This window comes from Cavia porcellus, unplaced genomic scaffold, assembly GCF_034190915.1.
Source record: "Cavia porcellus strain 051 isolate PalLab524CR breed Dunkin Hartley unplaced genomic scaffold, mCavPor4.1 scaffold_28, whole genome shotgun sequence".
NCBI lineage: Eukaryota > Metazoa > Chordata > Mammalia > Rodentia > Caviidae > Cavia > Cavia porcellus.
In genome coordinates, this window is record NW_026947511.1 from 42,549,757 (window position 1) to 42,563,578 (window position 13,822).

Sequence of the window (13,822 nt, forward strand, 5' to 3'; positions counted from 1 at the left end):
ACTATCCAGCTCCTGTGCATTTAACGCCAATCACTCGGTGCTGGGGAAAAAGTCATGGTCTCAGCCTCATCTATCACCCTCCAGCTCCAAAAGAAGGTTTAAACGCTCTGTGGTAGAACCGTCCACCTGAATGGGGGCCACCCGGAAGCTGGGGCAGAACACTAAGAGGACTGGGTTAGTAGTGGTTACTTAGGCTGTGGAGGGGAAGATGCTGGAGACAGGAAACCCGTGTGGGAAGGGAAAGAGGTGTGCGAGTGTGAGGGGGCCCCACGCTGCGTCACAATTTGCTTTGGAAACAGCGAGATGTCCTTGTATTTTAGTAAGTCTTTTACTTTAGCTGTGTAAGAGATCAACTTAAGGGAACCCCACAGAAATCGAGGTGGAGAGTGGAAGAGAGAGAGAGGAAGGATTAGTTTTGATTTTGTATTACCTACCTACCTAATTCCTTTATTTCCCCCTCACTTCCTCCACCTTGTCTTTCCCTTCGTCCCCCCCTCCCCCCAACTTGAGTGTTTTTAAAGCTTGCTTCTCTCCCAGTGTCACTCCGGGAAGCCACAGGTGCTTGCTCAGGGCTTTTGCAAAGCAACACCAGTCCTCTGTGTGCATGCCCCAGTAGGACACAGTCTTCTTCCTGGTTCCTTCTCTGTTGCCCCCAGCCCCAGGAGGGGAGCCGGGGCAGAGAGCCGCTGTGGAGAGAGCGGGGTTACACCTCGGCCGCCCGGGGCACGGCACCTTCTTCTTGCTGCAGTAGATCTGCCACTTCTTTTCGGGTGGCAGGGCAAAGACGGCCTCCCGGTTTTTGTCGGTGAGATCCAATTCATCCTGAAAACACGAGAAAAAACCAGGAACAGTTTTGATTAGACTGCTGAGCCCCGCAGAGGATCGCAACACCCCAAACCTACCCTCTGGCCCATTCCCTCCGTCAGAGAGATTAAGCATGTGACGCAATGTCTCAGCCCTACAGCACTCACGGTGCCTTCCTTCCTGTCCACGCCACGCCTCTCCCGGGCCGCCCTGTCCCCTGCCCTCCTCCTGCATGGCTTTGCTGTGCCCTCAGCCTTTATGTTTTTGTTTTGCAGTGGGAGGCACTGGATCCGGGGCCTTGGCACTATGCAACACCCCAGCTCTTCTCCATTTTATTTCAAGACAGGGTCTCACTAAATGGCTAAGCTGCCCAGGCTGAGCTCAAACTTGTAATCCTCCTGCCTCAGCCTCCCAGGGTCACTCATTCTCCTGTCCCTGGCCTTCCCAAGCTTGTTAATACCACAGTTCAAGGGTTGAAAAAGAAAGGAGTCAGTGACATGTCCCGGTGTGACCTCCTCTCTCTCAACCTTTGTCCTGTGCCTCAAGTCCACCTGCCCTTTGAGTCTGTCCATCACACATTCCTGGTTCCCCCAACCTCAGCATGGGTCCCAGCATGGGCTGGGGGTGGACCGGTGACACCAGAAGCAGATGGGAAGGGTGTGGCACGCCAAGGGAGGTGTTGATCCCTCCCCACATGGGGGACCCTGACAACCCTGAGACCAGGCTGCATACACACACAGCTGGGGCTCTTCCAGGCTGGTCAGTGCTTCCCAAGAGATGGAACTGGGACGATGCCAAGGCCATCATAGTATGTAGGGGTCACTCTATGGGTACTCTGGGTGATCTTGGTGTGAAGGTTCCCTGTCTCAATGGGGAGGGGAATGATCTTCAAAACCAGTCTTCCTGGTCTAACTAGATTTCTCACTGTGGGGCCAGGGCCTGTCCGATGGGTCCCCTCTAAATCCTGGAATCCCCATAGGACCCAGTGCTGGCAGTCTCCCCTAGGAAGATATCTCATTTCTTTGTTCAATGCTTGAGTCAGTCTCCTTGCAAGCAATACTTGTTTGTCCTGGCTTTTTCTCAAGCACTTTATAAGGATCCTGCTTAGTAAAGATGCAGAGTAAATACCTGTTAACTAAAAGGAAAGAGAAGAATACCTTTTGCAATATCCTTCTTTTAAAACTCACACACACGGGGGATGGGGATAATAAAACACACACACACACACACTACCCCAAAAAAATCCCTAACCTCTATTCAGCTCCAAATGCCATTCTGCATTAGCAAACACCTGATCCCCATACTAGGGAAGGGTCCTAATCGAGAAACAAGGAGTTTTCCCAAACCTGAGGAAAGCTGAGTAGCTCTTCCATCTAACCTGCATGGTGTCACCTCGCCTTGGTCCTGTCATTTAAAGGGCTGGGTTGGCCTAGCCAGATGTAGCTATTAGAGAATGTAAGTATGCACGCAGATTGCACCGTCCGTGGCTTCACTGCTGGCGTGGCCCTAAGAGAATGGTAACCTGGAGCTACCACCAGACAGGCTCATACTGAGGGCTGCAGCCAGGGCTCAGGGTCCTACATCCCCCAGCGGGAACCTCTCCGGGTCTGTAGGTCGTGCCTCCCATCAGACCTCCAAAGAGAGTAATCGTGCTTCCTTCCTTGTGATCAGAGCCTGCAGTTTCCCACACAGGGCTCCTTGCAAAGCCAGGACGGTGTGCGAGTCTGGACAGGCATTGCAAAGTCAGGAATTCAACTGCTAGATGACTGAGCTCTGCAGGGCCTAGCAGGGTACGAGGAACTGTCAGCCTGGCCAGAACCCAGTCCTGGGCATAATAGAAGCATCTCTGGCTCTGTATTTCTAGCCAGTCATCTCATATTCCAAGGTCTTCAGTCTCTGCCCAGAAAATCCCACTCTGTCCCTTCTTCTTGCCTCCCAAATAAAAGGGTCCCTGGGAAACCAGGAATGGAGGAGGAAGGTCAAGCATTCTGATGTTTTTGAGAATCTTCACTGTCTTGTTTCCTAGAACCCGGTCCTGCCCTTTCCTATGGCGGCCACACTGCTCCCCTATGGGCTCTGGAAGCCAGCACTAACCTCCTAGGGACTGTTGCATGGTGTCCACCCCAGTGACCGCTTCTCCTACAGAGCTACTGTACTCTTAGACATCCACCTCAGCCCCAAGAAGTGTGTGGAGAGGTGGAGACCCAGCACACAGGCTCCTGCTCCCGGTCCCAGGGTCTTGAACCTCCTCCCCCTGTCCTGGGTCAACAACCTCCCTCTCCCCCACTGACCACAAGCTCTGCAAAGCAGACATTCAGCTCCTCTGGGTTCGGGATGGGGCCGGAGAACTCCATGTACTGCAGCGGGCGGTTGTCCTGGAGGTTGATCTCGGGGAGGTCACTGCCCCCAAAGCAGCACAGGAAGCCCAGGCCATGGCGGCTCCTCTTGCGGGGGGCCATGGTCACTGTGGCTGGAGTGGTCAGCAGACAGATGTCCTAGGTCCTCATCGCAACCTACACAGCAGAACAGACAGCATGGTGGTGAGGCACGGCAGCCAGAGGTCACTATGCCTTCAGAAACTCTTGGTCCCAGATTGCCGGGGCCCTCAGTCTAATCACCAAGCCTTCACAGCCTGTTTCCTCCACTGTCTCCACCTGGAGGACTCCACCTGGTGTCCTTTCCACCAGGCCAGCCCTCTCTTTTCCTGTCCATTCCTTCTCTTTGTCCCCAGAAATAAGAGGGCTGCAGCCACAGAAAGACACTTCCAGGTGGTCGGAGATGGCCTCACGTTCCACCGTCCATGACTTGCAACTGGGATCTATCTCCTGTCCTCAGGAAGATAAGACGGGCTGCTTGCCCACTTGATTCATCTCAGGCTCTCAATTTAAAGTAGCAGAGAGCAAAGCATAGAGGTGGGTGAGCAGGGAAACACCAAGTTTGTACGTGCACAGATCTGAGAGCAGGGACCTTTAGTGAAATGGGATAGAAGAATATTACTCAGTGTCCTGCCCAGGCTGCTGTACCCGGGGATGTCAGGATGAATGGGGAATGTCATCAAGGCAGTGATTCGCCCAGCCATCCACAACAAGGCCAGTGGCCCACAGCAAAGTCACCCAGAAGTCACAAGTGTAGCCCCAGACAAGGGAATAGAGGTGACCACTGGCTGGTGACCAACACATAGCAGGAGGCCCGGTGAGGTCTGCCTTTCATATGACCAAGCCCAGAGGATGCTGATGGGCAGAGGCTATAAGTGAAGAAAGGCTTGCCGTGGGGCAAGCTGAGTTCAGCGATGACCAGACTGAAGAGCATGGGCCCAGGCACGGATGGCCTATAGCCTCAGAACCCATCTGTTCGATCATCAGCACACAGGCCTCCTGAGGGGCAGGAGCATCCTTAACCACCGGTCCTCACCTTACCACTGGACCACGTACCCAGCCAATTATGTAAATACAAGGTGGCCAAAAATTGCATATATTTTTCATTAATTTTTATAAGACAATATAACATCAAATATAAAACATGACAATTTTATCCAATATATTCAATACAAGAATCAACTGATTGAAATGACACCTACCAAGTGACATTCAGGATAGTCCATACGTACATAAACATGCTGCGCAGGTGATGCACAAGGTAAACTATTAAGTGGTTAAACATACTTCCAGACCACCCAGACAGGGTCAGCAGAGACCTACAGCTAGGTACCAACCACTGCCATGCCAGCGTCTCCTCATGCAGGACTTAGAGATCTTAATTTTTAGTACGTAAACATCAGATTCTGTCTTTAAACTCTGCTGGCCTGGGGAGGGGGTGCCAAGATATATTTGGGTCCTGATTCATATTTGTTTCTCCTAGATGCAGATCACCATTGAGGACAAATGTCCCCATGTTCACCGCTTACATCACTGGTGAAACACAAGAACACACACCTCAAAGACACAGCAACCCCACTCACGGACTGTCCTTCAGCGTCCATCCACAGAACCGTGCTCTTACCCATCATTCTTTTCCATAAAGTTTTTCTTAAACCCTTTGGAACTCAAAATATGCTAAATATAAGGCACTTGAAACCAAGCTCTAGAATCTTATAAAAGAACACAAGATAATGTGACATAACCTATTCCTAGTGAATTTAAGGTAACTTTCAAAGAGCACTGCTTTATTTTCTAACTCTTAGTCTAGCTAATAATCTAGCTAATCATGCAGTATAATCATAGGTGGTCTGTCTTCTAAGCTATGATCCATTTTAAAGTAGAACTTTTTACTGCCTCTGCTTTTATAAAATGTGTGATGGGCTTTTTAATAGGACCGGAAACCCTGAAACTAGCTAAGGATGCCTTGAACTATTGGCTCACTCTTCTGTTTCCATGCTCTCAAAGAGTGAAAGCTTCCTGAGGGCAGGGGCCATGCTTCCTATTTTTTTGACACCTACTCCTCCTGCAGTATTTTACTTTCCTCATTTCTGGGACAAAATATCCAACACCTGCTACTTAGAGAGATTTATCTTGGTTCAAAGTATGTAGAGGTTTCAGTCCAGAGTGAATGGGCTCCAGGGCAGGACAGCATGGTACAAGAACATGATGCAGAAGCTGCCAGTGTGTCATGGCAGCAGGGAAGCAGAGCACGTCAAGGAAGGAGACAGGAATGGAGATAAAACTTCCAGGTGATGCACTCAGTAACCTGCCTCTTCCAAGGAGGTGCTGCCTAGCAGCAAGCCACCTCAACTGCCTCTATAATCCAATCACCTTCCAAAGGTCCCACCTATGATCAATAAAATGAGGCTTAAGGGAAGGCAAACCTATGGCACAGGTGCCGCAGTGGGTTGTTATCACTGAAAGCTCTAAAAGGTTCACCATCACTGCCTGCACCTAGATGAACATCTAGATGAAAACCCTAACCTTCTGGCCTTGGTCCCCCCAAAAGATTCATGCACCTATCTCTTTGCAAATAGTTTCAGCATTACTGAACCATTCAAAGTCTCCTCTGAGACTCAAGGCAAACTCTTAGCTGTGAGCCCTATGAAAATTAAACCCTTTCTACATACAATAGAAGGGGATAAGCACTCCCACTCTAAAAAGTCAGAAAAGGGGGAGAGAAACCAGTGGGCCCAACACAAGATTGAAACACAGCAAAGAAAACATTAACAGCACTCAAGGCAAGTTGTGACAATGGGACTTGAGCTCCAGAGGGTTTGGAGCGCTGCCCCCATAGCGATGCTGGTGGATGTAGCCTCATGGCTTCTCTCTTGGGCTGGCTGTGCTTACACCCTGCGGCTTTCCTGAGATGTTCCACATTCCTGCCTTCTGCAACTTTCTAGAATCTCCACTGCACTTTTGACTTTACACATTGCCCTCGCAGGGCACGTTGCCTGGCCTCCAAAGCCTTCTCCTGAAATCTGGCTGGAAGCTTCTTGGTCCCGTTCTTGATCTTGCATTCTGCATGCTGTAAAATCAGCACCATGTGGAAGGCACCAAGGTCAGTTGTTGGCTTGAGCAGACGCCATGCTGCTTTGTCGTAAGACTGCAGAAACCTCTGAGTGCCTGCATAGTTGTGCAGGGTAAATGGAATCCTAGGGAATCAATTCCGTAGGTGGCCTTTCTCCAACAGAATGCCCTGGGGCTCCCTTCTCAAGCCAAAGACTTTCAGTTTTGCAACTCTGATTCTGCTAAGAGTGGGGATTGCAGATTTCTGACATGCTTGTGAGCCATTTTTCCTATTGTCCTGAACCAAAGTGCTTGGATTCTTTTTAACGCGAATCTTTTTAGCAACAAAGCTCATCTCTTCTCCTACTTTATAGGTAGTTCTAGTGAAAATGAAAACTTTTCAAAAAGGTATTTTGCTCCCAATTTGCAGTACAAACTTGCTAAAAGTACAAGCAGTATCCATGCCATGGCCTCAACATTTGATTGCCTTGAAATGTCCCCCACCAGATCAATTTGTCCACCACCCTTAATCTCCGTATTCCAGAAAGTCTCAGGACATGAACAAAATGTAAACAGATTTTCTCCCAGAACCTAACACATGTGGCTTGGCGCCCAACTGCCATAGAGTCCTTGTTCCCAGCAAAACCCCCTAGCCTGATCTTTACTCTCTGCATTTCTGCCAGCATTCAGATTTGCTGAGCTCTGACCAGAATCCTGACCAGAATCCTCTATCAAGCTCAGATTATACCATTCTAAGGCTGCTTCTCCAACTGGCCAACTCCAAACCTCTCCAAACTCCTCCCCTGAACCTGTCCCAAAAGCTTCTAAACCACACAGTCAGGTAGTCATAGCAACGGCTCCCCTGCTCTGGTACTAAAACCCTCTCAGTCACTTTCCTCATTGCTGGGACAAAATACTCGACACCTGCAATTTAAAAGAGAGGTTTATCGTGGCTCACAGTTTGCAGGGATTTCAGTTCACAGTCAGCTGGCTCCAAGGCAGGACAGTGTTGCACATGGTGGAGGAGAAGTCACTCATGTCATGATGGCAAGGAAGCAAAGAGGATCAAGGGAGGAGACAGGGAGGGAGATATAACCTTCAGGGTCACACCCACAGTGACCCGCCTCTCCCAGCCAGGCCCCACCTCCTAACAGGAAGCCAGGCGACACACGGGATGTAAACCACAACACAGAGCTAACAAAAGATGTATTTAGTGGGCACTCTTGGTCAGCTGAAAAATAATTGATGTTTCTGCAAAAGGAAGACAGAGGGTCCTTATTAATCAGTCAGGATGTACTGACTGAAGATTCAGTACTAGCAATTGATAAGCAATAAGCAACAGAAAAAGGACGATCTTAGGGGCTGAAGGTGAGGAAGCAGACAGCTGTGCTATATGGTGACAAAGGCTTGGAATAGGCAGGCTGGCAGCGAAGGGAGGGAGGCTGGGGTTTTCCCTGGGATGTGGTACCAAGGCCCGGAGCGGGCAGGACAAAGCCCTGGAGTCTGACCGTCAGCTTTAGGAGAACACCAAGTCTGCAGGTGGACAGGGACGGGCTCAGGGGTCCCCTGCCCATGGCTAAGTTCGAGATGACCACGTAGAATAGAGATTAAGTGCTCTCGGTTCACCAGGCTCAGAAGTGCAGCAGTAGCTGGGGAATGAGCACAAGAATGGGGAAAAAACTCAGAGCCTGCAGTGAGGCGGGGTTGGGATTCCCTAGCCTGACGGACAACGTTAGGAAGATCTACAATCCCTGATTCCTGCCTGCATCCCTCAACGTTAAAAAAAATAACCCTAGGAATGAAATCAGGGCCTTTGCACTGAGCTACAATGCAGGCATTTTCATATATTTTATTTTGAGACAGGGGCTTGCTAAGTTGCCCCGACTAGGCTTGAACTTGTGATCCTCCTGCCTCAGCCTCCCAGAGTGCTGGAATTACAGGAATGCACCGCAATACCTGGCGTATGTCCATACCTTGCTCTTCTGCTCCTCAGCCAGACCTTTCCAGGAGCTGGGGGTTGGGGTTTGGCTAACACACAGCCAGAACACCGTGGTCCAGTCACCCAGGCTGTTCACAGCCACAACTGCTCTGATCGGTCGATACCCACACCACACCTGGTGTCGAGCATTTTAATGTCTCCCCTGAATTTGGAGAGTGAAGACCTAAGCTCCGACCCTGCAGAAGGAATTACTGTACCCCAAGAGAAGGGCCCTGCACACACAGGGCTTGCTGCATGTTTGCCCTTTTAAGGGGTTGCTGTTCGACAGCTCGTGGATTTGTCATGTTTCCAGGCTGGCTCCCTCCCAGCGACACCTGCTCACATCTCTTCCTGCCTCTCCTCCTTGAGTCCCCAGCTGAGCAACCCAGAATAAAACCACAGGCTCGCAGTAGGGAGGAGCTTCACATTCTGAGGTCACACAACCAGACACAGAGCTGGGACTCACACCCTGGACTCTGGCATCCAGACTGTAGCCTGGCCACCACCCTGACTCAGCTTGGCTTCCCAAGTCAGGGAGTCTTTGTGCTTATCTGGCTCCCAGCCCCCCATTCTTTCTTCCAATCCGCACAACAGAGTTTAGAAATACCTCCGGTCTCAAATTTGCCCTGGCCTCAGAGGCTGGCGGAGATCCCCAAGGCCACCTGTTCCTCCAAGGTCAGTAGGAAGCACCTCCATGTTGCACACCTGATTTCTCACCTAAGCCCACTTGGGCACCACCCTGGTTCCAGCTCACAGAGACAGAGGTGAGAAAGAACTTGAAGTAGGACAGACTGAACTCTCCCTCCTGACCTTTCCTCCCTGGCTGGTGACCCCAAGGAGTCCTTTCACCTCCCAGGGTCCCTGGCTCCTCACATGACACCAAGATCATCCCAGCACCCCCGCACTGAATGTCTGTAAGGCTTGGATGAGACTGAGAAGGAAAAGCGGGGACCCCCTGGGCACTCACTAGCGGTGTGGCACAGTCACTGCTCATTGGCTTCTCCGTCTTAGCACAGGTGCATCTGCCTGGGCAGGTACCAGGACCTGCCAGCCTTCACCAGGCTGAATGGTGCCCCTGGGTCTGGATCAGGAAGAACTGACCTATGCAGAATTAAGCAGCCAACCAGCCAGGAAACCTGAACCAGAGGGGCTGAGCTGTGCCCTGGGCCCTGAGCGCTCCCTAATTAGAAAGATAAAGCTGTCCCTCATGGAGTGACCCACCAGTTTTAACAGACTCACTATCCGCTGCCCAGACCTGCAATGTGCATCCGTACTTAGACACAGGACCATGGGCAGAAGTGTGGCTTTCTGGTGGCTTCTTCTATAGTATAGTACCGTAATCTGCCAATTGTACTGTAGTCTTATGTTCTGTTATTCATGACAGCACTGCCTGTAAGAGTTATGTAAATAAAAGCAAAGTTACCAAGCCAGAGTTTCCTTGACCGTCTCTTTGTTCGGAATATTGTGACGCCCGTGCTACATACAATTTCTCATTTAGCCACCAATTCATTCAACAGCCCGCTCTCTTGTTAAACGTGGATGCCTGTGAACAAAGAAATGACGTGGAGGAGCTGTCTATGTTAATCATGCTGATCTGGTCATTGCACAAGATGTGCATGCAGTGAAACATCACGTGGAGCCTCACGAATATACGCAAGTATGTGTCGATTATAAATAAAATGGAACTTTTTAAGAGAGAGAGATAGGCAGGCAGGCAGGCAGACAAATCCTGGCACTGACCCCAGGCAGGCGGTGGGGAGGTGAGGTAGCCGGCGAGGTCCCTTCTGCAAAAGCCCTTTAGGAAGAGGAGGGACAGCGGTTTTTGCCTGAGAGCAGAATTGAGACGCATTAGGGAAGCAGGAAGCGGGGACAGAAGGGGACCCAGCGGGCCTGACCTCAGGCCAGAGGGCTCTAACCTGCCTCCAGCTTCACCCGCTCTGCTCCCTGCGGAACCTCCCCAGAGAGCACAGCTGCCTCCCCTCTGCATCCTGTCTGTCCCCTTGGTCCTCCCCACTGTCCCTCTTCCTGTAGGGACAAGGCTTTCTCGGGGCCATGAACATGGGCTGACCAGCCTCCGGTACCAAACTACCAGGTCAGTGCGTCCTCTGAGATCTGCCAGGGCCCCGAGAGGGGTCTCTCCAGGCCTGGGACCCTGCCAGGATCACTGTCACAGGTCCTCCACAGTGGGGACAACACCACCTTAGCTCCGAGACTTCCATCATGTCCGCTCCAACAGCGGCACTTGTGGGTCAGGAGACCACAGCATCCACCTCTCTGAGACTCAGTTTCCTCTCTGTGCCACAAATGGTGTGGACCAAAGACCTCCAGGGCCTCTGCCAGCCTTGACCTTCCTACCGTCCACCTCAACCCAGCGCCCCAAGGTCTTCCAAGGGGCTGCCCCCCACACTGCACCCCGAGCCAGAAAGGACTTCCGATTATTTGATTTCATGCTCCAATTTAGTCTGCAAAGGCGACGATCCCAATCCCCAAAACCCCGACCTCCAGCCTGCCCACATCAGGCTTTACATTTTAGGACTTCAAACACCGCATATGTCCAGTGCTGACTCCTCAGGAAAAGGAACGTAAAGCTAAGAGCTCAGACGTGGGGCTGCTTCCATATCTTACCCCACAACTGTCTAGGCTAGTGGCTTCATGTTAGAGAAGTTATCAAAGAAAAAAGCAACAGAAACAAACGAACAAACCCTCTAGTTCAGGCAGGCAAATTAACTTACATAAGCGCACACAGTCAGGGACATAGCTAGGATTCCGACCTGGGACTGCGCACACTAAACCTTTACGCCATGGGGCACATGTCCAGTACCTTAGGTTGAGATAGGTTCTGCGTTTTCTCATCTCAGAACCTAGAATCTAGGGATTCTAATGCCATAACTCCTGATGCTGCATTTCCTGTAAGCTGGGCCAACATCTCACTGGTCCTAAAGTACTTCAGCTTCCCGAAGACCCTAGGAGGGCACAGTCATTAGAATCCCTTACAGTTGGTGACACTGGCAGCTGCTACACGGCTTGGTCAATAACATACAGTCACTCAGAGAGACACACGGAAGGACTCAGACTCCATGTGTCATGTTCTTGTCCCAAAACCAGCACGGTCTCACAAACCTCTCTTAAGTCTTAGAACCAAAACTGTGGCTTTGGGACATTCAAACTGTCCTTCTCCATCCCTGCCTTGCTTCCAAATATGGGGCGGCAGGGAAAGGACCTACTGCTGGCTCTCTTTGGCCACATCCTTGGTGGCAAGCACGTGACTATCTCACTAATCCCCTGGAACTCTTGGCCTGTGTCACTGCCACTCCCAACTCATGATCACATCAGCACCTCCTGGGGTCACACGACTTGCCCAAGTCCCAACTGCTACAAGAAAGGCCTGGCTTTGAGGACAAGGTATCACCTTCAGACACACGTGCCTGACATCAACCTGGGTGACAAGGCATGGTCCCTTTCATCGAGGGTGACCCCTCCTAGGAGAGGAGCGTGAGGCGCTTGAGGCAGTGACCATGTTGAAATTAGAAAGCCATGCAGCATTCAGAGGGGACCTCGCCCAGCAGGGAGGGGATGGTGAAGGGGAAGTCAGGGCGGGTGACCAGGAGAAGGTGACATCAAGCCAGTCTCAGAAGACACAGGAGAATGAAGGAAGGGTGCCAGGGGTGGGGAAAGGCACATCCCAGGCAGGGGGAGCAGCACAGCTACCAGGGGGAAGGAGAACCTGGCGTATGTGAAGGCAGCCAGCAGTGTGGTCCTTCGGTGGCCAAATCAGCAGGCAGAGGGAAGGGGCAGGGTTTGGAGTAACCTCACGTGCCAGCAGGAATGCAGGCATCCCAGGGAGCCTGCCACCTCGGCCCCCTCTCCCACCAGGTCCCCTGGGGCTGCGCTGGGGCTGGGGCTGGGAACGGGTCACAGAGCTGCTGCATGGAACAGAAGGAATGTAAACAATTTCCTGTTCCGCAGGCCAGACTGCTGCCTGTGTGCTGAGCCTGCGCTGCTGCAGGGTCACCTAGGAAATGTCTCAGGCCTGGCTCCCCCTCCACCCCGGGCTGCACCACGGGGCTCCCTGCTCATCTGCACGGTCGCAGGCCCCTGACTGCCCCCTCCTCCAGGCTTGCACAGCGAACAGGCTCAGGTCCCTGGCAGCCCTGCCCATCCCCATGTCCTCTCCGAAGCTGCCAGAATTATCGACACCTAACTCTACCCCACAATCCCATAATCTCACTGGGCTCTGTTCCACTGCCAGCGATTCATATTACGTGGCTCGGTTTCCTCATCTCTAGAATGGAGGATATAACAGTACACATTGCACCGAGTTGCCATGATGATCAAATTAGTTGTTACTGGTAAAGCACTTATTATGCCTACTACAGAGTATACACTATCAAAGGCTACCTAGAGACACCCCTTTATTAGAAGATACTTGAGCAGCAATGCATATGTTTCAGAAAGTTTTCTTGATGAATTTTACACAGTATTACAGGAGTAAACAACTATTCCAGGGGCCAGATGCAGTCCACAAACTGCCTTCATAAATGCAATTTGGGGAAGCCCAGCATAGCCACCGGTTTAAGCACTCACTACGGCTCTTTTCATACGAGGGGGGCTCTGTGCCCCTCAAAGCCATAAATATTTACTCCCTGGGCTGGCACAGAAAACATCTGCTAGTTTCTGTGTTACTAGACCGAACCCCGTGCACTGACCGTATCTCATTATCTTTCGTCTACAGAAACGTGTTTGGTTTTGTCATGCTGGCTTCCTCCCCTATCCGGCCTGGCGCATTAAATCCAGAACGCTGCAACCTATGTCAAGCGATTCTAATCTCGGTAAAGCAGCCATCATTGCCTCTGAACCTACTATGTTCCAGGAGAAACTCCACTTTCACCTGCCCTTCTTGGTGGAGGTGGGAATTCGAATCCGGGGCGCAGCAAGATGCTAAGTGTGAACCTGGGTCTCAGACCCACACCAGAAGTTCTCCAGGACCCTGTTCGGGTCCTCTGCGGAAGAGGCTGCGGAGTGAGACCATCTCCGATTAGGACAAGAAAGACTTGTCTTCTTGTGCCCCACGCTGCCCACATGGATAAACAACTCCAGGCTGGTGCCTTCCCTGGAAGCAACCTGGGACTCTCCTGGTACCCCAGACCTCAGGCAGGATCTGCACCCTTGCGTGAGCCCGGACCCAGATGGGGAGAGGGCGGGAAGCAAGGTCTTTCCAGGACGAGGGAGCTGTGTTTAGCAGCGGCCTGAAGTATGGTTTTGACCCCAGTGATCTGGGAAAGGCAAAAAAAAGCAAAAGTAAATGCTCTGAGCCTGAGTGCCCTCTGTGCTGGCCAGGGGTGGGGACAGAGAAGAGTCTCCCAGACTGAGGAGCAGAGTGAGGCCATGCAGGGGCGCCCTGCCAGACAGGGTGAGGCTGGGAATCCCCCATCTGACTCAGAGGAGGGGGTGGGAGTCCTACATTTTCCAATCTGTCTTCTCATCCTGGGAAACAAGTGAATGCAGGCAGGAGACAGGAGATGGTGGGTCACAAACGTGTTCTCAATGATAAAGGACAGCATGGAGCGCTGACCTAAGGAGGAAGGCGTCGCTGAAGTTAAGCGCTTGGTTTATG

At 51.6% G+C, this 13,822-nt stretch overlaps 1 protein-coding gene across 7 annotated transcripts in view; it reads right to left on the minus strand.

Annotated features, from left to right (window-relative positions):
- Daam2 (dishevelled associated activator of morphogenesis 2) overlaps window positions 1-13,822 on the minus strand; it is a 103,427-nt gene that overhangs the window by 35,883 nt on the left and 53,722 nt on the right. For all 7 annotated transcript variants that reach the window (XM_003473882.5, XM_005005397.4, XM_063238931.1 and 4 more), the window contains exons 2-3: window positions 3,096-3,317; window positions 733-822 (exon numbers count right to left, since the gene is read on the minus strand). In XM_003473882.5, the coding sequence (XP_003473930.2) occupies window positions 733-822; window positions 3,096-3,263 (258 nt within the window). In that variant the 5' untranslated portion in view covers window positions 3,264-3,317. The remainder of the gene's footprint in view (window positions 1-732; window positions 823-3,095; window positions 3,318-13,822) is intronic.